We start from the raw sequence: 20,858 nt of genomic DNA on the forward strand, positions 1-20,858 counted from the left end.
TTAGGACAAGACAATGTAACTAGAATCTATCAACTGTATCAGGAATATTTTCAACTACAACAAGGTGATAAGAATGTGGAAGAGTATTATGCTTGCTTGGAGTCTGCGGAATGAGTTGGATTCATATCAGCCCCTTTTGACTGATCTCAAAGTGCAAAAACAACAGAGAGATCAGTCGGATGTGGCACATTTTCTTTCCGGGTTGAGGTCTGAATTCGAACCAGTGCATGCCCAGATTTTAGGTAGCAGTGACATACCTACACTGACAGAAGTTTTCTATAGAGTAAGAAGGGTTATGGGTCCACATACAGATAGTTCTCCAGTATTAGAGAAATCTGCCCTAGCCACAACCAGAGGTGGTAGAGGTGGTTCACGTGGTAGAAGTAGCTATCCGAGAGGAGGTAACCGTGGTGTGAGAGGAGGTCACATGGCGGTAGAGATGGGAATTTTAGAGGCCGTGGTGTCGGTGTTGGTGTTGGAGGACGAGGAATGATCAAGGAATGCAGTCATTGTGGATGGGAAGGACATACTAGAACTACTATTATGATCTGCATGGCCCACCATCTACTTGGGCCAATCATGCTGTTGTAGAAGGAGATAGTGGTCCTCAGATGAAATACATTTGTATCAAGTTAGAGTTGTATGATATATATGCTCCAACTTGAGGGGGAGTGTTAAAATACAGTGTCTTCATGGGGTGATTTGGTCTTTTTCATTTCCTTTTTAAGTTCAGTTTTGTCTCTGTTCATATATTAGAGTTACAGGGGTGTTACTATAGTTTTCATTTCTTTTGAATATAACATATTGGGCGGCAGCTGTGTCTCTCTCGGTAGAGACTGTTTCTGCCCTATTCTGTTTGTCTCCCTCTTCTCTTCTTCTCCATCACTTCTCAATACAGGCTTACCAGAACCTTCTTCTTTATTTATTTAACTAAATACAGGCCTGATAACACTATCGAACTCACAGTTTACCGAAAATCGAACATGGGATTGTTGGTCAAATGGCTCCATGGGAACTACTCTTCCATTGACCAACTCCCCCCTTCCATTTCCCAAAAAAAGAACAGTGCCTTTGTGTTTTTTAAGGAGTGATAAGAGGAAATTAAGAAAAAAATTGGCTGTTAACAATTGATTTTTGGAGTCAGATTTATTTTTATCCAAAATTTCCCCCTTCTTCCTTCATTTTTCCTTTCTTTTCTGGAGAACCCACCAAAGGAATTTTGTAATCCAACATAAGTCAAATTCTTTTGCACCTGAGAAATAGATAATCAAGAACATCATAAGAAAAAACATTAAAACAACATTGATTACAACAATGAATGGATTTTGAATGATTTTTGGATTAGCGTCTTCACAAATGATTCGACGACCAAACCAAGACTGTTCGATCTTCATCATTTTTTGTCCCTCTGTTATATATAATAATGCCTTTGAAATATCAGCCACTAAAGGGGATCCTCTTGGAAAAGCCTATAACAAGAAAACAATATAAGAAATTAACAACACATAAATTATGCAAGTTCAGATCTCCTACCCATAAACTGTTCCCACATCCATACCCACTACAGGTGCGCACTGGGGAATGTCTGTCTCATCATTCCTGTGGGGATGTTTCCAATACATGGTGCTAGGCGGTAGTGTCTTGTGGGTATGAATGTGAGACCGGTTTGTGGGTAGGATATCCAGAGTGAAATTAAGCGTATTCGCAACTTCTAAAATGGAAAAAACAAATACTTACAAATCCAAATCCATCAGTCTTGTGTGTAGGTCCAATAATTTCATATTTAGAGCAATATTTTCCACGAAATGTATAAATATAAGGTAATTCATCAAAAAAAGCAGATACACCACCATTTTGAGATCCTTTGGATAATGCTTCATTACATTCTTCTAGGGTGCTATAGGCCTTTAGCTTGGATTCAGCAAACTTTGATCTCTTTAAGAGATCCTCTATGAATGAGCCTTTGCGATAGCCTACATAATCTCCATTTCTGATAAGGTCCTCTAACTCAATTCTGATAGGTTGAAGCTTTTTTACCATGAATATTGATGTTAGGCTTGCTATGTAACTTGATGTGAGAATGATAATTGTAAATAACCACATCATCACCAATAGTTTAGAAAATATTCCAACCAATATATTTTTTCCTGCAATTGTTAAGAAAGTGAAATGATTTAAAATGTATTTATTTTATAACAAGAAGCATAAATTCAATCAAGACATGGTGTAAGCTTGGGGATTTATAATAGCACCAATATCATCAAAACTAACCCCAAAAATGAATTAGACAATTACTAAATGTATTTTTCATCTTATCCAGTTGATATAAAAAAGTTTATTAATTAGACAATTGAGGTTAGAAATTTCTTCAACATATTAAATTTGTACAACCTATAAAATTATTCTGTTTTTATTGTTCTAAATCTTTTTATTTTCTAAGTTAATAATACAATAACACTATTGATTGAAAATCTCATATGTATTTGCTATATGCATTAGGTTTGATTTTTGAGGTTAATTCATTAAAAAGTGAATAGGGAATCTATTTTTTGGGTTAACTTTTGACTTTCTTCCAATGTATTCTGTTGGTGGGGAGTTAAGACATTTTACCTCCCTCCTTTGTACTTAAAGCTTCACATAGTTTCATATCATTAATAAAGTTTCTTGTTACTGATAAAAAAAAAGGTTAATTCATTAAAAAGTACTTTTATAAATAGAACTATTTTGATTATATTGCATGGATGACTTATTAATTTATAACATGATAGTAGTAATAAAAAAAACCTATAACATATTAAAAGAATCCCATGATATAAGAAACACAGTAAAAAATAAGCATTGGAACTAGATTTCATTTATGGCAGCAATAAAAAACTATATTTCATTTAAATAAAAATATGATATTATTTTCCTATTTGTAACAAATAGATAAAATATTTGCTTTTAATTCTAAATTGTAAGTTTGTTTAGGTGAAATAAAAACAATTTTTTGTGTTGTTTTTGAAGTAGCTTAAATGGCTAACAGAAAAATGCTTAGGTATCCTTAAGATATCCTATATCATAAGAAATGATCTAATAATTTTCTATTAAAGAAATATTATCCCCTCCATCACTCAAAATGATTCCAATTTTTTAGATACTAACACATTACCCAAGGCTATGTTTATTTGCAGTGCAAATTTGAACCCAGTCCAATAGATACAAATAAACTTTGCACCCAGTCCAATTCTGCATCCATTTGTTTGTAACTACAACTTGCATTCCTATCTGATATTATAAAATTATATATTTTTTTGTCTCATTTGCACTCCTTAGCAGTGCAAATTTTGCATCTCAAAAATTGATGCCAAATTTGCACCAGTTGCCTCTTACCATTTCTTTGGACCACAACAACTTGCTTCCTACCTAACTCCAAAACAAATAACCTTCCTCTTACCTCCATTCTCTGGCACATTGTTTTGTTTCACATTTATTTCTTACAGACAAATAAGGCAGAGTTTAATCTGAAACAAAAGTAAGAATTTACACTAGACCATTTGCACTCCCATGCATTTACACCAATGCAAATGAAATTTACATCACAAACAAACTAAGCCCAATAAAAAGTTGTAGAAGAAGGAAAAAAATACTAAAGATGCACCTTACAAACAACGGGATAAATTAAACCCTGAACTTAACTTTTTTTTTTTTGTTTTAACTATAACTCTTTTTTTATAATTAAATTATTTTTCTTGATTTTATATTTTTGCCTTTTCTACTCTTAAGTGAAGGCTATCTTGTTGGACTTAAACCATGTGTCTAGTAGCATACACCTGATAACAAAAGTTTCCCATTTCTAATAGGCAATTATGATGGAGTGGCAATGATGGATAAGAGAAATGTCACTTAACAATAGGTAAGGAGTGGCTAACTTTTTATATAATTAAAGCTTTGAACATAAAATTTTCTCTTTTTATAGTTGAAATACTTTTCAAGTAGTTAAATTTTTTAGACTTAATTCCAAAGCTTCATTTCTAATAGTTTTCACAAAAATTAAACTAAGAGCCCTTTTTTTGCTGAATTAAATGGCTGGTGACTCCAGAAAACGCTAATTTGGATAAAAAATTATCCAATCTAGGTTATAAGGATGTAGATCAACGGCAACTTTTGTGTCAAACAAGCACACTTTCTTCCTTTTTCTAATATGATGGATTTCCTTGGAAAAAAATAATTAATAGGAAACAGATTATTTTCTTAATTTTCTTTGGATTAGGTTTAACTTAGTAAACAAACTTGAACATATGAGTGTTTAGCATTTGAATCAGGAGGACCAAGCCTTTGTTCAAATAATTACTTCAGGAAAATTAGAAGGAATGCCATTTTATATAGTACTAATTTTTAGAAAATATTTTTTCTATGGCCATTCCACATGCAACTTAGAGGTACAGCTTGGGCGGCCTCAGTTTAAGGATTTTCTAAAACTTGAATGGGTCCAGTCTGAAAAGAAGAGGCCAGAGCCTGTTGCTATATATGTAAAATTTTCAAATCGGATACTTGATTTGCACCTCTATAATTAAAGACTACAAATCAAATAGCAATTTGTAGGAAATTGTTCATTTCCCTTCATTTTACATGTAACCAAATGGAACCATGATTTTTCTCATGTTTAGGAAGTAAAAGAGAAATGGAAAATAAAATTATGCTTTTAGCATAAATGCTCTATAGTATATGTGGAATGATAGAAGTTTATAATGAAATTTGGATGCTATAGAGATGAAATGTTTTGCATTTGTGCATGCTTTACCTCTTATGAGCACTTTAAATGTCCTTTACATTTAAATGGTTTAAACTAAATTCAAGCAGAGAATTAATTTTGGCCAAAGACCAAACACCACAAAGTAGTATTGTTGAGATAAATTTCTATTTAAAATTTTAGAGAGGTCAAAGAGATATTACTGTGGGTAAGGGGTGCTGATAAACTGTGCAGGAATGTTCTATCATGTTGAATCATATGACCTTTAAAACTGTTGTGTCCTTGGTGTTTAGAAACCCATATCACAAATCCAGTGAAGATAAAGAAAGCAATTCTTGATGATAAGAAATCCCAGCTTAGAGGCTCTATCCATACATTATTATCTTTTCTTTGTTGAGATTTGTTTGGAACTACCATCCACACACCACCATCTGTATAAGGTAGAGCAAAGTCAACGTATAATGACCGGTTGGCTGTGATTGTTATATCACCCACAACTGCATCATATTCCTATATATCACCTCGGCATAGGAAAAATAGAAGAAAACAAATAAGTCCAATAGAGAAAGAGAACCTCATCTACTTGAGAAAAAAAGATAGCTCTTAGGGTCCCTATGATTTGTGGGAATAGGGGTTCTGGAATCAGAATGGGAATGGTCAATTCTGATTCCATCTGTTTGGTTGGGTGGAATTGGAATCCCATTCCCATTTCTGGTGGAATGGCATTCCCTCATTTGAGGTAATGGCCATTCTCTCCCTCTCCCCTGAGAATGAGAATCCATTTCAGCCAATTCTGATTCCGATTCTGATTCCAATTTGAACCAAACAGGTGAGGGGAATAAACCATTCCAATTCTGACTGTAAACCAAACAGACCCTCAATTCTTCTCATTATTACATGAAACATTTGAAAGAAGCTTGGGATAGGGATCCCTTGTAAACACCATATTCTCACCACATTGGCAAGTGTTTGTAGTTTAAAAGGTCCTCTTTCACAAACAAGGATCCAGTGACACTAAAGGTAGTGCCATCTATGAGTCAAATATATATAGTGTATATAAGGAAACATAGAATATCATGGAATTAAGAAGTAAGATTTGAGATGGAACAAACCTCAGTGTAGACTTGGTATATCAAATCATTGTAACTTCCAGCACTCTTACCATCCTCATTTTGGAAAGGAACAAACTCATAAGGGATGTTATATGGTAATGAAGCCATCACAGAGTTGAATACATCTATACAGTATCCACTAACATTAGTTAATTTAGTGCTAGGATCTTGTTCCACCTTAACGAATTCACTAAAACCCTCAGCTGTTACTGGAACTCCAATTCTTAGTTTTTTCTTACTCTTCGGAATCATCCAACCCTTAGGAGCATTTATTGATTCTCCTGGCCAAATGATTTCTTGAAGACTATCATCTGTAAGTGAGCAAATAATCTTATCATCCTCATTTAAGTCCTTTGAAAATCCATGTTTTACTGTCCAAAATCCAACCTCTTTGCTCCCTTTTCCAACTACATTCAGTATTTGAAAAGCTGATGGTTGTAATTGTCCATTAATAAGATGGAAATCGCTGGTTAAACCCTTAAGTTTGATATTTTGAATCTCTTTCAAAAGCTTTGGGCCTATTATAGAGATTTTGAAGCTCAGTAAGTCCGTAGAGGTTTCATCAAATGTTGGTTTCAGATTGTGGGGTGTCATGTTTTGAACTCTCTCCACTGCCGTTGCCAGTGCCCAGATGGTGTCGTATGCCCATAATGCAAAAGTGTTCATGTTTGCACTTTCAATATCTTGGTTCTCTTCAAGGAATTTTCCTTTCCATCTTTTGGTGAAGCTAGTGAGCTCATCTGATTGGGGAATATAAGGAGTTATGCCCAAAACACCTTGCATAGAATTAATAACAGAAGAATCCATATTTCCCAAAACATTTGTCAACTCGTTTGTGATAATCCAAGCATACCCTTCACTCATCATTCCAATCTCTTTGGCCTTCAAGAAGAGACGAGATCCAAGAGAAAGTGACATATGAACAACAAATACACTAGTCTGCATCTTCATCAACTTCATGAGCTCTTCAAGAATTTGTTCATCAGTGGCTGATGGGGAAATGACACTTCTATAGGGAACACGAGTGTTTACCTCTTGTAAGGCATGTATCAAATCACTTGTTAGTTGATTTCCATAGTCAGCATCTTCAAGAATTGGGATGACTTTTCTCCATCTAAAGGCTTGTGCAAGCGAGGCAATACCTTGTACTTGAGTATGATCATCTGGAATTGTTCTTATAAAATATGGGGTTCGAGAGCATAAAGAAGGGCTTGTTGCACAAAATGAGATGATGGGTACTTTAACTCTGTTACCAAGATCCACAATAAATTCAGCTTGTTGAGATGTTTGAGGCCCTACTATTGCTTGTACTTCGGTTTTCTGTAGTAAGTCAATTGCTGTATTCAAGAAGAGGACATATCAAATAATTGAAAACAATTAAGAAATTTATAGCTTGGATATTGTTTAATTGCATAAGAGATGAGAGTTAGATATAAATTTGGCTTCAATCAGCATAGGTGCTTTCTTGATTAATAAATTGGTTAGTGATCCATTTATTTCTTCCATATAGGAAACTATTGGATATTTAACTGAGACTAGTACTGCTTATGACATTAGTTCTGTAAAATTGACAATGCAATCAGAAGTGTTGGTAAATGGTTGTGGTGGGATAAGTAAAGGGGACTTTAAAACAATGTAAAAGCTGTATAACAATATCAAGAAATTAAGGAGTACTAGAGCTATTTGAGTAAAATATGAGCATATATAACAATCTCAATATATTGGACAGTACTGCTAATGAGTAGCTATGATATATATGAAGAAGGTGAGAAAGCTTTGAGATTGTAGAATCGTACTGTAACCTTCTCTTTCCTGCATCTCCTATGAAAGATTGATCCAATGCTGGGTGCTCCTCTTGGCTAGACTTCTACCAGCAATCAACGCCACTGGTCGTACATGTCTGTGGTGGCAAAGGGCACACGGTGTTTCCTTGGGGGAACCTGCAACTTTCTTCTCCATCAAAGAGATTTAGAAGGCCTCATAGCCTTTTAAATGGGCTTTGATTGCTAGCTGATATCACGCCAAAGTTTAAACTATCCAAAGATTTCGTGATTTTAGCTACATGGATCAGAAACACCTTCTCTTTCATTTATTGGAGCAGCGACGAGCGAGGATTTCTTGAAGGTTTAGATGAGGATAAGTCATGATGGATTCTACTAAAGGCAAAAGGTCATCTATGAAAATAGGCTTGATCATTGTGGGAAGTAATGGAAGAAGGCAGCAAGGGGAAGGGGATATCCGTTGAGCCTGCATCCTAAAGAGTAACAAGGAGAAACTTGCACCATAAGCAGGGGAGTGCAACTATGATCAACAACCAGGCTGTGCTCGTGAATTCTAGCTACTAGCAATGATTAAATGATGGTTGAGGTAAATAAAAAAAGCTTTATTTAATTTCCTAATTGAAAGAGTAGAAAAATTATAGTCAAAGTGGCATGAATCTTTACTCTCTCAAGCAAGAAAGGAAATCTTGTTAAAGGCAGTAGCAAGTGCTATCCCAAATTATACCATGTCTTGCTTCTTGCTCCCCAAGGATGTTTGTAATGAATTGAGAAGAATTCAAACTAGATTCCGGTGGGGAGGATCAAAAGAGTCAAGGAAAACTCATTGGGTATGTTAGGAGGCCCTTGGTAAAAAAAAGCTGGTGGGGGGTTTGGGCTTCAGGGACCTATATAAATTTAATCTAGCTTTATTACCAAAACAAGCTTGGAGGATCTGTAGCCTGTGGGTTAAACTCATTAAGGCCAGATACCTTAAAGGTAAAAAATTTCTAACTTCCAGACTCCCAAAACAGGGTTCTTGGGGTTGGCAAAGCCTTATAGCTGCAAGAGAAGTCCTCCAAAAAGGTGCTTGTTAGGCTGTAAATTCAAGAACAAAAGTCAAGATCTGGGATGACCCTTGGCTCCAACAGATCGAATCTTATAGGATAATAGGCCCCAGACCAAATAATCCAGACCTAAACTGGGTGAGAGATCTCATGGATGAAGATGAGAGAAGATGGAATGTTTGACTGATTGGAGAGAATTTTGGGGAACCCATAGCAAGAAATATCCAAAGTATAAATCTGACAATGGACTCCTGGGAAGACAAGCTTAGATGGGTTCTTCATCCAAGTGGGTAATACACCGTAAAGTCAGGATACTTTGCAATGAATACCATTAGTAGTGAGAACTGCAACAACAGGGAGATTAATACTACTAACGGAGGCTTGAGAAAAAGTCAGTGATCTGAGATAAGGAAAGCAAAAGTTGACCCAAAGATAAAAAATTTCATTTGGAAAAAAGAAAATCTTTTTAAAGGAAATCTTGCTTCAGATGATACTTGCCCAATTTGTCATCAACAGACTGAGACTCTAATGCATTGCTTATTTGAGTGTGAACATGCTCGAGCAGTGTGGTTTGGTTGTCATTACAGCTTCAAGATAATGAGAGGAAGTGGCTTTAGTTCTTTCAAGCAATGGATATCCAATTGGCCAGATCTGTGCATGAAAGAAATTGATACGACGAATGATGATTGCATTTTCTTTTCTAATATTGTGGAATATTTGGAAATCTAGAAATTTAAAGGTTTTCGAAAATACTGATCCAGATCCAAGAACTCCTCATTGTGATTTACAGGATGTGGAAAGAGAGATTGAAGATTTCCCAAGTAGAATTGCAAAATTCTTCTTATCTGCCTCGAAATCCTAGTCTAGTGCCAAATCTTTTTTGGGAAGCTCCAGAACCAGGACAGTTGAAACTAAATAGTGATGGTAGTTTTTTGAACCCGAGATGCTTAGGTTTTGGTGCTGTATTGAGAGACTCTGGAGGAATTGTAGTAGCTTCATCTTTTGGTAAAACTACAACTTCCTCCCCCATCCAAGCAGAAGCAATGGCAATTCTCAACAGTTTGGAAATTCTGAATCATTTTGAGAAAGAAACCATTACAGTGGAATCAGACTGTCTGGCTCTAGTGCAAGCGCTGACCTCTAAGAACTTTGACTTGGCATTGGACACAAATATTTTGTGCATGGATAATAATTATGTGTACTGAAAGGCTTTCTATTCATTTTGTATATGTAAACAGAGTTTGTAACAAAGTAGCCCACTTGATGGCTAAATGAGGTCTAAAAGAGTCTGGGTTATTTGTCAATGGACCACCTGGGTGGATCCAAAGTTTGGCCAACCAGGACTTAATTAGACCTTAATGCTTGGTTTGTACTCCTTTTGGATTGCTTTAATATATTTTTGTTGTTTCTATCAAAAAAAAAAAAAAACTCAACTCCAGAATTGACCAGACATGCTGATCAGGTGGAACCAATTAATGGTGGTGGAGATTCTGGTCTCATCTGCCGTGACAAGGCTACTCATGAAGTAGAGAACGTGGGGATTTTTCTAGGGCAAATAATTGACAAATTGCACCCTTACTGTTTAACTATTGTCTTAAATTACCCCTATTGTCTTGGACAATTGACTAGCTCTACCCCTGCCGTTAGTGTCTATTAATATTCTGTCAAAATCCGTATACATGTGACACCATGTGACATATAATTTTTTTTTAAATCCTAATATTACCCATCATCCTACTTCTATAAGTCTCTGATATTTCCGATGCCAAAGCTTCAGTGTTTCAGAGACTACGACTTCGACCCCCAAATCGATTATTTTCAGGTTGAACTTCAGTGCCGGTTACAGGTCCCACAATCGCAACTGGGGTTTGACATCGAACCGAGGCTGGAGCTAGTGAGCAAGTGGAGGCAAGGAGACTGATCAGGCTGGGGGTGCTTCTATGTTTTTCGTCTGAATCAAAATATCTCCACTGTTGTAACTTCTGGTGGAGGGGTGCTTCTATCTTTTCCCTCTCCAATAAGGTTCTAAATATCAATATGCCCGATATGCCGGTAGGGGTGTATTTGGCAGTATCAGTATTGTTTTTTTACTTTTATTTTTATTTTTTACTTTTTTTTTTCACATCCGGTTCATGGGGCTGGTTTAAGGTTCCTCCACCCCTTGAATCGGTCAAAACCCCGATACTTTTTTTTTTTTTCCCTCTCCAATAAGGTTCCCTCTCTCACTCTGTCTCCCCTCCTTTTTTCTTCTTTTCTCTCCCCTTCTATCCACTACAATAGACCTCCCCTGTTCACTTTCCTAAACCACTAAGCAGACAGTCTCGGAATGGAGCTTGTTGATTCAAAGAAGAAACCATTGCATCTTCCCTTAGATCGGAAAACTGGAAGAAGAGAAGAAGAAACCTTAAAATAACAACCCTGGGTGACATTGGTGGTTTCGTGTTCATCAACAGTGAACATCGAAGGAGACAGAATCATTCAGAAAACCTGGCGGCAAAGCGTGCTAGTGTGCTTCAAGGCACTGAACCCTGTTTAAAAAGGCAGCAACATCATCGGCGGTTCTGACAACCCACCCAAGCCCAAAACCCAAATTTGGTGTTCTGGTTCAGGTGCTTGAATGGCTTGATTCCAACGAGTCAGACTATTTGAACGAACCCAGATTGAAACTCTGCAGAGGTTCTTATAAACTGGACAGTTCTGGGGCTTCTGATAAGTTGAATTCTTTTCTGAATGTTAAGGAATTGTTGGAGATTAAGAATGGTCAAGTTGGTCTGCTACAGGTGGGAATTAGGCCCCATGCCAAATGGGCGATTGATCCTAAAAGGACTGAAGTTGTCATGGAGATAGATTTCTCATCCACTATAGAAGGAAAAATTCTCGGTTCTCTTTGTTTGCAGCTTGCAGGGTTCTTCAATGGATAGGATTGATACATTGTTTTGTTCCTATTGAAGCAGATGTGTATGGGAAAGCTGTGTACAATGGACTTGCAGGCTTGATTTCAATGTTTCTTGAGAACCGTGTGCCATGTGATTCCTCAAAAGCAATCGATGTTGCTCTCTTTAAGAAATAGGGCTCCAGATATGTTAAGGATTGTCAGTACTAGTGAAGCTTCAGAAAGTGTGAATCTTTTTAAGATCAAATACATGGAAGGATTAACGCTCTTCCCTGGCACTGTTATAAAAATTGCAGTGACCGATCCTTTTGTTGATATATCCAATATATATTTGGATTGTAAATTACTTATAATTACAAACAATTCAGTTAGTCCACAGATTGGGCTCTCAGGAGTTGGGCTTAGCTAGAGGTCCTTTCAGGTTGGTCTCTTAGTCTAAATGTTGAAAATCCCAGCGAGAGAGGCATTGAAGAGAGTGGGAATAGTTTCTTGCTGGGGCTTACACATGGAAGGAAGGGTTCTCTCTCCATATGGGGTTGCCAGGAAACTGTTTCCCGTTAGCTAGAGATGGAAATGGAGACAGAGCAGCGATCTGCTTCTTGAAACTTGGGTTTTATTTTGAAATTTTGAAGAATAATGGAGGGAAAATTTGAGACAATAGTTAGCACTTAAGGATGATGTTAATTGTCAGAAACAATAAGGGTAATTTAAGACAATAGTTAAACAATAAGGGTACAGTTTGCCAATTAGCTAAACAGTAGGGAGTAGTTTAAGAAATTTGCCCACTTTTCTATGGAGGTAGTTTTGAGCTAGGGAGCATGGAAGAGATAGTTTCTACCGTTCTAAAGCCAACCTCTAGGTGGATGAATGGCTTTCTAAGTTTCTATGAGTAGTGATTTGTAGAAGAGAGAGGTTATAAATTGCTATAGAAGATTGTTTTGATCCTAGATCCATAAAAGGTTTCCATCCTTATTATTCATCACCATGAAGAAGTTGATTTGGAATGTGCATGATATTGGCAATGAGGACATGCGTCATAGGCTTGAAAAACTGGTACCTTTGCATGATGTTCGTTATGTAGCTATTATATATTGATAATAAAATCAGTGTTCAAAAAACCGGACGGGGCATCGACCAGGAAAAGACTAAAAGAGAGAGGTTTGCAGGTCAGGTTTAAACCTGAGGTCGAACTATGATGATGATATATAAATTGTATAATAATATATTCATAATATATAATTATATTCTGTTATAATATATTTTTATTTTATTTTATATTATAATGTAATGCAATATAATTTATATAATATATAAGACTATTTATACTATAAGTATGCACAATTATATGATATATAATTATATACATAATAATATTAACTATATGCATATTATTCAAAATATATGATTTTTTTTCAATAACAAATGCTTTTTTATTTTAGTTTCAATTTTTATATTAAAAATTAAGATTTGAGGCCAAAAGGAAGGCATTTTTTTTTGCATAAGTGGTGGGGCTTTGACACCTTGGTAACACGTAAATCCAAAAAAGTTACCCAAAATAATAAAGAAAAATCACTCTAATTGGACATCCAAGCACAAAGTTATGGTCTTTAGAAGTTTGCATTTATGTGCTAAAAATTTTTCAAAAAACTGTCCAATTTTCTAAAACTTGGACTGGGCCAACAGTTTTTTGGTTTAACCATTTGGATTAGCAGTTTTGGTCGATTTTTGAACCAATGCAGTTTTAGGGGTATGACTGAACTAGCCAGGGGCCTGCTCACGATTCAATCGGGCCAATTTGGTTTTTTAAAACTGGGACTGGGTCACCAATTTTTTGTTTGACCATTTGAGTCAGTAGTTTTGGGCCATTTTTTAACCAATATAGACTATATAGTTTTGGGGGTATAACTAAACCAGCTAAGGGCCTGCTCACAGTTTAATACATCCAACTAGCTGGGCCGGTTCGGTTATCTATACACTGAATAAAAGAATTAAGGAGGTTAAAAATAAAATTGGCTTTCATGGATGCTCGTGTGATGATGATAACAAAATTTGGCTTCTTGGAAAGATTTGCTTGTTGTGTTTGTGGTTGTAACATCCGCTCAATCTTTGCTTACGTATTGGTATATAGGGGTGCTCACGGTTTGATTAACCATGGCCTAATTTCCAAACTGATCCGGAATCACCAAATTTAGAAAATCATAAATCGAAGTTGGAACAAAACTAATCGGTTAATTGGCTTATTGGTTTGGTTTTTGATCAACTTAGTTCTTTGGTTTTTCAAATTTTTAATATTTATAATACATTATAAATAAATATATATATAAAATATATATAATATACACAATATATATATATATATATATATATATACGGGTCAGTTCAGTTTAATTTTTCAGTTTTTTGGGTTGGCTGCTTGGTAACTAGGGTCTATGTAAAGCGCATAGTATCAAAGAAAAGGGAACTCTGGGAGTATCTTTATTCTTTCGAGGGTAACAACTGGATTTGAATGTGTATTTAAAAGTTCAGGGTAACTGGGTTGGCTGTTCAAGCCCTTGAATATCACAACCCCCAATGTATAGGATACCTATTTATAATTTTAGGGTTTGAGGCCCTTAAGTAAAGGCAAGTTTTTAGGCTCCATTGTAATGGTCTAGATATCCTTGGTTAGAAGATGGCATGATTAATGATATTTTTTTAACAATATTATTGTGAAGGCTGAAATCGTCCTATAGACAAAGGTGAAAATATTACAATAGATGTCAAAAGTACTCTAGCAATGGTAAAATCTCGGGCGTGGGCCATTAGTTGGAAGTGTTCGATACAATGGTGTTGCATTTTGGGTTGATCAATACAAATTTGTGAGTTTTTTTTATTACTTGAAATGCTAAAAATGTTTTGAATTGATCAATACAAATTGCTATTTCTACTTGAAAAGTCAAATTTGTTGTGATGCATTTTCAAGTTGATATGGCTTTCATATGATGCAATGCAGTAACACATGTTGCTCATAAATTTGTATTGATCAACCCAAAACACAATGGCAATGCAACACCACTATACAAAAGCCATCTTGGTGTAAGGGTAAAATGTTGAGACCACAGTTTTAAATCAGAGAGCGCCTACCTTGTGTAAATATGCCAAAGGTTTAAGGTTAGGACCCATCAATCCCTCCCAAGACCCTAGATTGCTGGGACTAACATAGTTGGGGAATAGCCTTTTAAGAAATATTTAACTAGGCATATGGGTAATATTCCATCCATTTCTTTTCTTTGATGAAATGTCCCAGGAATAACTCATGTGATAACTGGGTGAAACAACAGGGGTCATAAGAAAAGTAATGGCAGATGTGATCTCAACTTGGGTTTTGAAGCCCTGTTCACTTTATGTAGGACTCTAAATTGTAGAGACCCCAATACAATGGGTTGAGTGACAAATACTCCCTATATTTTCATTTGAACTTTTACGTTGTAACAAAGACCCTTTGACCGATGAGTCAGTTGATGGAAGGTGCTAAATTACCAAAATGCCCTCTTTGTAATTCAAGGGGCATGAAATGAAATTTCCAAAATGATGAAAATAGGTAAAGCCATTTCCCCTTTTGTCTATTCATCATCTTTTTTTTTTCTCCTAAACCCTAATCTATATGAATATATCATCAAATAACCATTTGATGAGAACTCTACATCGCTCTTCATTGGATGTTCTTGCCACTATCTCATTGATGAAGAAGAACCTATGTACACGTATGCCACGCCAGCTATTTTAATAATATGAGAACCAATGTTTTTAGGAATTGCTGAGTTATCAAAGTGTAAGTGAAAGGGTAAAATCATCTGAACAAATAAAAAAAAAAAAAAAAGACAATCTTTGAGATTTAAAAAGCTTTAAACAACCAATTGAGAATCATTTTTTGAAGATAAATGATGGAATGCTGATTGAGAGGGTCTTTGTTGCAACTAAAAGTTCAGAAGGGTCTTTGTCATAAATGAAAGTACAAGGTGGGTATTTGTCACTGACCCCATAATGGGGTCTTTGTTAATTTACCCAGTTATTTTCTAAAAAAATAACTGCCACATCACCTAAATCGTATGGTTGTTTTTCAAAAGTAAAATCGTACATATTGGTGAAAGACTCTTTGATGTGAATAATGCACTTTTGACGTCTATTACAACAATGAAGTGGAGACCGGATCTGCTCCACACACAGGGTGCCTCACACCAGCCTCACAGGCACATCCCACCATGCATTAGGAACATCTCCTGTACTTATATGTCATTTTTCACGGGAGATGTTCCCAATGCATGGTGAGATGTGTTTGTGAGGTTGATACGAGGCATCCAGTGTGAGGAGGAGATCCCAATTCTGAAGTGACATGATCAAGGAAACAAGGTATTCGTGAAGTGAACAGCGCTTTAATCAAACACACCACTCTTCAGAGATTCTTTTGGGGTAAATCACAAAGACCCCCTACACTATGGGGTCAATGAAAATTACCCACTGAACTTTTATTTATGACAAATACCCTCTAACTTTCACTTTGCGACAAATACCCCCTCTGTTAAAGTTGTGTCAATTAACCTTGAAAAAGTTCTCATTCAACTACTTAAAACTTTTTAAATTTCCAAATTACCCATTTCTTATTTGTTTGAATGATTTATGATTTGATTAATTTTCTAAATATAATATTGAAGTCCTTTTTGATAGATATAAATTTGATGTTTTGTTTGGTTTTTCTTAGTTTATTAGGGAAAGGAGTGGATAATTTTTATATAAAGAGAAACATTCATGTTAGTGAAATGGAACAAGAATTTAAAGAAATTTGTTGTTCTATGTCAAAAAATGACAAGGAAAAGAAAATAAGGAAAGTTGAGGTGTTTAAAGGGAGGTATTTGCCACAAGGTGAAAGTTCAAGTGGTCTTTGTTGCAAATGAAAGTTCAGGGGGATAATAGCCACTTGCCCTATAGTAGAGGGAGGTCCCTGTCATAAATGACGTCATGGGGTAATTGTAACTGACCACATAGTATAGGGGGCCTTTCTAATATACCTTTCTTTTCTTTTCTTTTTTTTTTGGGAAAAGACTTCTAATTTTTGCTTAGATTAATCTTTAAGAAGGTTTAAAAGGCTTAAAGGCATAGTTGAGGCATAATGGTCCAAAATGGTGAAGCATAAGCCTCAAAAGTTAAGAACAAAATTAATTAAAGTTTATAAATTGATAAAAATAACATATAATATACCAAGTTAGAATAATAGAAGGTATAAATGTCCATAAAATAAAAGTTATAAGCAATAAGCTTTAGTGTTTAAGCATTAAATAAAATAATAACTAATTAAGTAACAATCATAAACATTTTACATTTCATGTTTAAAATGCAAAGTTTTCAAATAATTCAAATGACCAATTTAGAAGAAAGAAACATATGAAGAATTGTTCATATAATTGGATACTAGATTCATGGTCATTGTTTAGAAGAAAGAAAACAACTTTTGATCTATGCAAAAAAAAAAAAAACCAATAAAAAGAAAAAGAAAATAAATTTATTAGGAAAATAAATGAGAAAAATAACAAACTTGAGGCGTTAGATTTAGAATAATAAAAAAAACTCATTTGATATATCCAAGAGAAACTAAGAACACGGTTGGCCCTTATTGCATTGAACTCTCGTAAAACACTAAGAGAAACTAATAGAACTTGATTTCACCTATTGATTTTTCATTTTTACTCTTTTTATTTATTTGACCCATTATTATTGAAGTGTTTCTTTGATTATTTTGAATTATAAAAATGTATAAAAATATATTGGTTTTTCATTTTTACTCTTTTTATTTATTTGACCCATTATTATTGAAGTGTTTCTTTGATTATTTTGAATTATAAAAATGTATAAAAATATATATTTTTGCATTAAATAACTAAATAATCATTGATACTTGAGGCTTATGCCTTATTTTGACAAAGGCTTAAGCAAGGTTTAAAATATCGATACATATGCCATGTATCAATGTATCGTATCGATATCACAAGGAACAAATATAGCATATGCTACGACTGGCATGACACAGGTTTAGTCACACATTACACATGAATATTGGTGACTCGAAGCTCAGTCTCATCACCTAATCCACCTTTTGTCTAAATTGTTGAACCACTAGGCCGTCTCTTAGCTCATGCTAATAAATGAAATAAAATACATTTTTATTAACTTTATTATTAACATGCAATCTAGCCAAATACCATATGTTTATGTTCAATAGTTTTAAGTTAAAATTAAAAAGAACAATATTAAACATGAGTATTTTATAAGTATTAATGAAATAAATAATATATCAAAATTACATTTAAATAAAAAAAAATATTGATTTTTAATCTCAAAAAATTTATACAAGTAAAAATATTAATAAAAAATAATTATTTTAGTACTTAAAATTGATAAATTAGTATACGATATGTTTCTTAAAATTTTAATATATTTTTATAAATTATTTATTGATATTTTAATTTACACTAAAATACAACATATTTATTATTTTACAAAAATACTTTTTTTACAAAATATTCAAGAGCATAATATTAAATTGAATATATCAAATCCACCAATTTAAACTTATATCAATAATGATTTCTTATTTCAGAAAATTTATATAAATAAAAATGTTAATAGTTGTTCCATTATTTTATTAATTAAAAATTGTAAATCTGCATATGATACGTATCTTAGAAATTTTAGTAGATTTGATACATTTAAGTTAAGATTATATATTTTTATAAATTATCAATTGATATTTTAATTTACAATTTATAATGACATATTTATTGTTTACAATAATAAATATATTGGTTATCAAACATTTCAAAATTTAATATTTAGTTTACATTTTTGGTTAATGTCGAAAAGTAAAAATAGTAAAATAGTAATTAAATATAATAATTGTATATATTTTTGTCTTGGAATCTTGATTGATGGATTATCAACAAAATTCTATAATATCTATGCATCCCTTTATATTAGTTATAATATATTTCTTCATACATATCATTGGAATATATATATATATATATATATATATATTTTTATGTATTTATATCTTATTTGTGTCTATTTTGACCTTAAATTTAGAAGAATTGATGTATTTATGAAATCTGCATATATTTTACTAGTATATCCATGTGTTTCTTTATATTTCCTCTTTATCCATGCATTTTCAAAGCATATCCGTATCCATATTTATATCCAAACTGTCTAATAATTAACAGGTTGCAATCATGTTGGATGAGATTTTGACCCTTGGTCAAATGTATGATGTGGTGGCCTGGATGGCGTTTCTTGTTTTGATGTTTGTAGAGCAGAGGTGGATGCGTCCAAATGGTGTTTCTTATTTTGATGTTTGGGATGCAAATCTGTTAGGCTCTTAATCTTTAAATGATAGTCGTCTGGATTACCACAAAAAAAGAAACAGAGTATTCGTGCAGACCTTCTGGCGGGCTGCCAGACATGGCATAGAGGATCGAAAGTCTTGATTTTTACTTGTTCATCGTAAAATTGATTAAATTGGAAGTAAATAGACACAGTAGCTGTGATTAATTAAAGAGGGAAAAAATTTCTTCCGGACCAGAAGGCATGACTTACCTGCGATTGCTGCAGCCACAACGTCTTGATTTGAGTCTCTAGTATGGAGAACCAACCTGGTTTTGTAGTCGCTGTGAGAGTCATAGAAATCAGTGACCGCCATGGATATAGAGCTATTGCTTATCTTCCCAACCAAGGTCCCCATATCAAGCACAACTCCTACATGAAACTGCACCAGGGTGTCTCCGTCTCCTCTGCTACCTTGAGCCTCAGCCAACTGGGGACAGAATCGCCCCATCAGAGAGTAAACGAATAAGAAAAGGGGGAGAGCTTCGGCTACAATTTTCATGTGTATAATCAGCTATGGCCGAAGATACAGAGATAAAGAACGACAGTTCCTTTGTTCCTTTCTCCTCTCTTCATATATATATATATATATATATATATATATATATATATATATATATATAAAATAGCGTAGGCTCGAAAGAAACGTCCAATTGTGATCAATGTTCATAAGGTCTAGTCATCATAAGCCAACAAGGGTCCCATTTATTCCTCATAGTCAACCTTGATTACGGGGCAAAATTCAATCCAAAACTCATTCTTTCTTTTTTATAAACGAGAAGATAGAAACTTTCAACAGCAAATACTTGGAAAAAGCTGGGAAGTAGTGGTGGGGCTTCAAAGCTGACGGTGATAAGCGAAGCAGCTCTGTATTTGTTTGGCAACATCGTCGTTGAGGAAGGGGTTATGTGAAAGAGAAGAAACCTTATAATAGGATTTTCTCATGTCTCGCTCACAACACTTTCCAATGTTTTTTCTGGTTTCTCTGTCTCTCGCAGGTCGCAGGTCTTAATCAACATGGAAAATGTATTTCTGGGTAACTTTGGTCACATTAATGGATAGTTTGTAGTTTGCTTTTCATTCTGTGAAAACTAGAGGAAGGTACCTCCTAATTTTGTGAGTAGTGACGTTTAAGGGCTTCAGCCAATCAGCTCTCACCTGGGGGTAGTGACGTTTAAGTGCTTCAATTGTCACTTGCCACAATGAGTAGGGTATTCGTGCAAATTACCGAATCCGTTCCTAAACCCGTCTAAGTACCCTTGTTTCAAATCCATTTAACTTTTTCTCTCAATTTTTCAAATCCATCCAATCCTAAACCGGTTAAACTTGTCCTGGCCCATCTCACCCGATTATTCTATGATTGAGTTAAACTTTTCTTCAAGTTTATACAAAAAGTTCTTTTAAGTCCATTTTCAACCAACAACATTCAACCAGAACCAACATTACACATAATGCTTTCATATAAAAGAACAAAAATAATAAAAATAGTATAAGTCAGATATAAATAAAACTAAGTGACATAAAAGAATTGTTATTTCAAGAACTCTTGCTGCCTTTTAATCCTACACTAGAACATCATCCTCAATTGAAGAGAATTGTTATATCAAATGGAGTTTGAATTTGAATTTTGACAAAAAGATACCATTTGCAATCTTAATTACAGAAATAAAATTTAAAAAATGGCTGGCTATAAATATTCAAGAATCATTAACAAGTATGAGTATGCCACCCAAAAATAATGCTTGGCTTAGACTTGAATTTATTGAAACCAGTTGGTTCTCAATCTAAATTCAGACAAATAGACAGCATTTGCAATCCCGAATACTAATAAAATTATTTTAAAGTCCGTTTGAATTTAAAAATAATTACATCAATAAATTTTTA

General features: G+C 34.3%; 1 protein-coding gene across 2 annotated transcripts; it reads right to left on the bottom strand.

Annotated features, from left to right (window-relative positions):
• Positions 1-1,110: 1,110 nt before the first annotated feature.
• LOC148879496 (glutamate receptor 2.2-like) lies at positions 1,111-19,534 on the bottom strand. 2 transcript variants are annotated; one of them, XM_088961035.1, is made up of 5 exons: positions 19,188-19,534; positions 5,845-7,181; positions 4,936-5,242; positions 1,738-2,147; positions 1,111-1,469 (listed from the first exon to the last, which is right to left on the bottom strand). In XM_088961035.1, exons 1-5 carry the CDS (start codon positions 19,474-19,476, stop codon positions 1,179-1,181), a joined length of 2,634 nt encoding a protein of 877 aa, XP_088817161.1. In that variant the 5' UTR covers positions 19,477-19,534; the 3' UTR covers positions 1,111-1,178. The 2 variants fall into 2 exon arrangements, with proteins under 2 accessions (XP_088817161.1, XP_088817162.1); XM_088961036.1 differs by lacking the exon at positions 1,111-1,469 and having other exon boundaries at positions 1,966-2,147; positions 5,108-5,242; positions 19,188-19,521.
• Between the last annotated feature and the right edge of the window lie 1,324 nt (positions 19,535-20,858).

Source organism: Nelumbo lutea, chromosome 1 (assembly GCF_056320005.1).
Source record: "Nelumbo lutea isolate HS-2025 chromosome 1, American lotus-T2T, whole genome shotgun sequence".
NCBI classification, from domain to species: Eukaryota; Viridiplantae; Streptophyta; class Magnoliopsida; order Proteales; family Nelumbonaceae; genus Nelumbo; species Nelumbo lutea.

Excerpts from the sequence above, each read along its gene's own strand:
- LOC148879496 (XM_088961035.1), bottom strand. The coding sequence starts at position 19,476 with ATGAAAATTGTAGCCGAAGCTCTCCCCCTTTTCTTATTCGTTTACTCT. Across the intron at positions 7,182-19,187 it reads TGTGGCTGCAGCAATCGCAG|CAATTGACTTACTACAGAAA; the intron begins GTAAGTCATGCC and ends TCTTGAATACAG. Across the intron at positions 5,243-5,844 it reads TATACCAAGTCTACACTGAG|GAATATGATGCAGTTGTGGG; the intron begins GTTTGTTCCATC and ends GGTGATATATAG.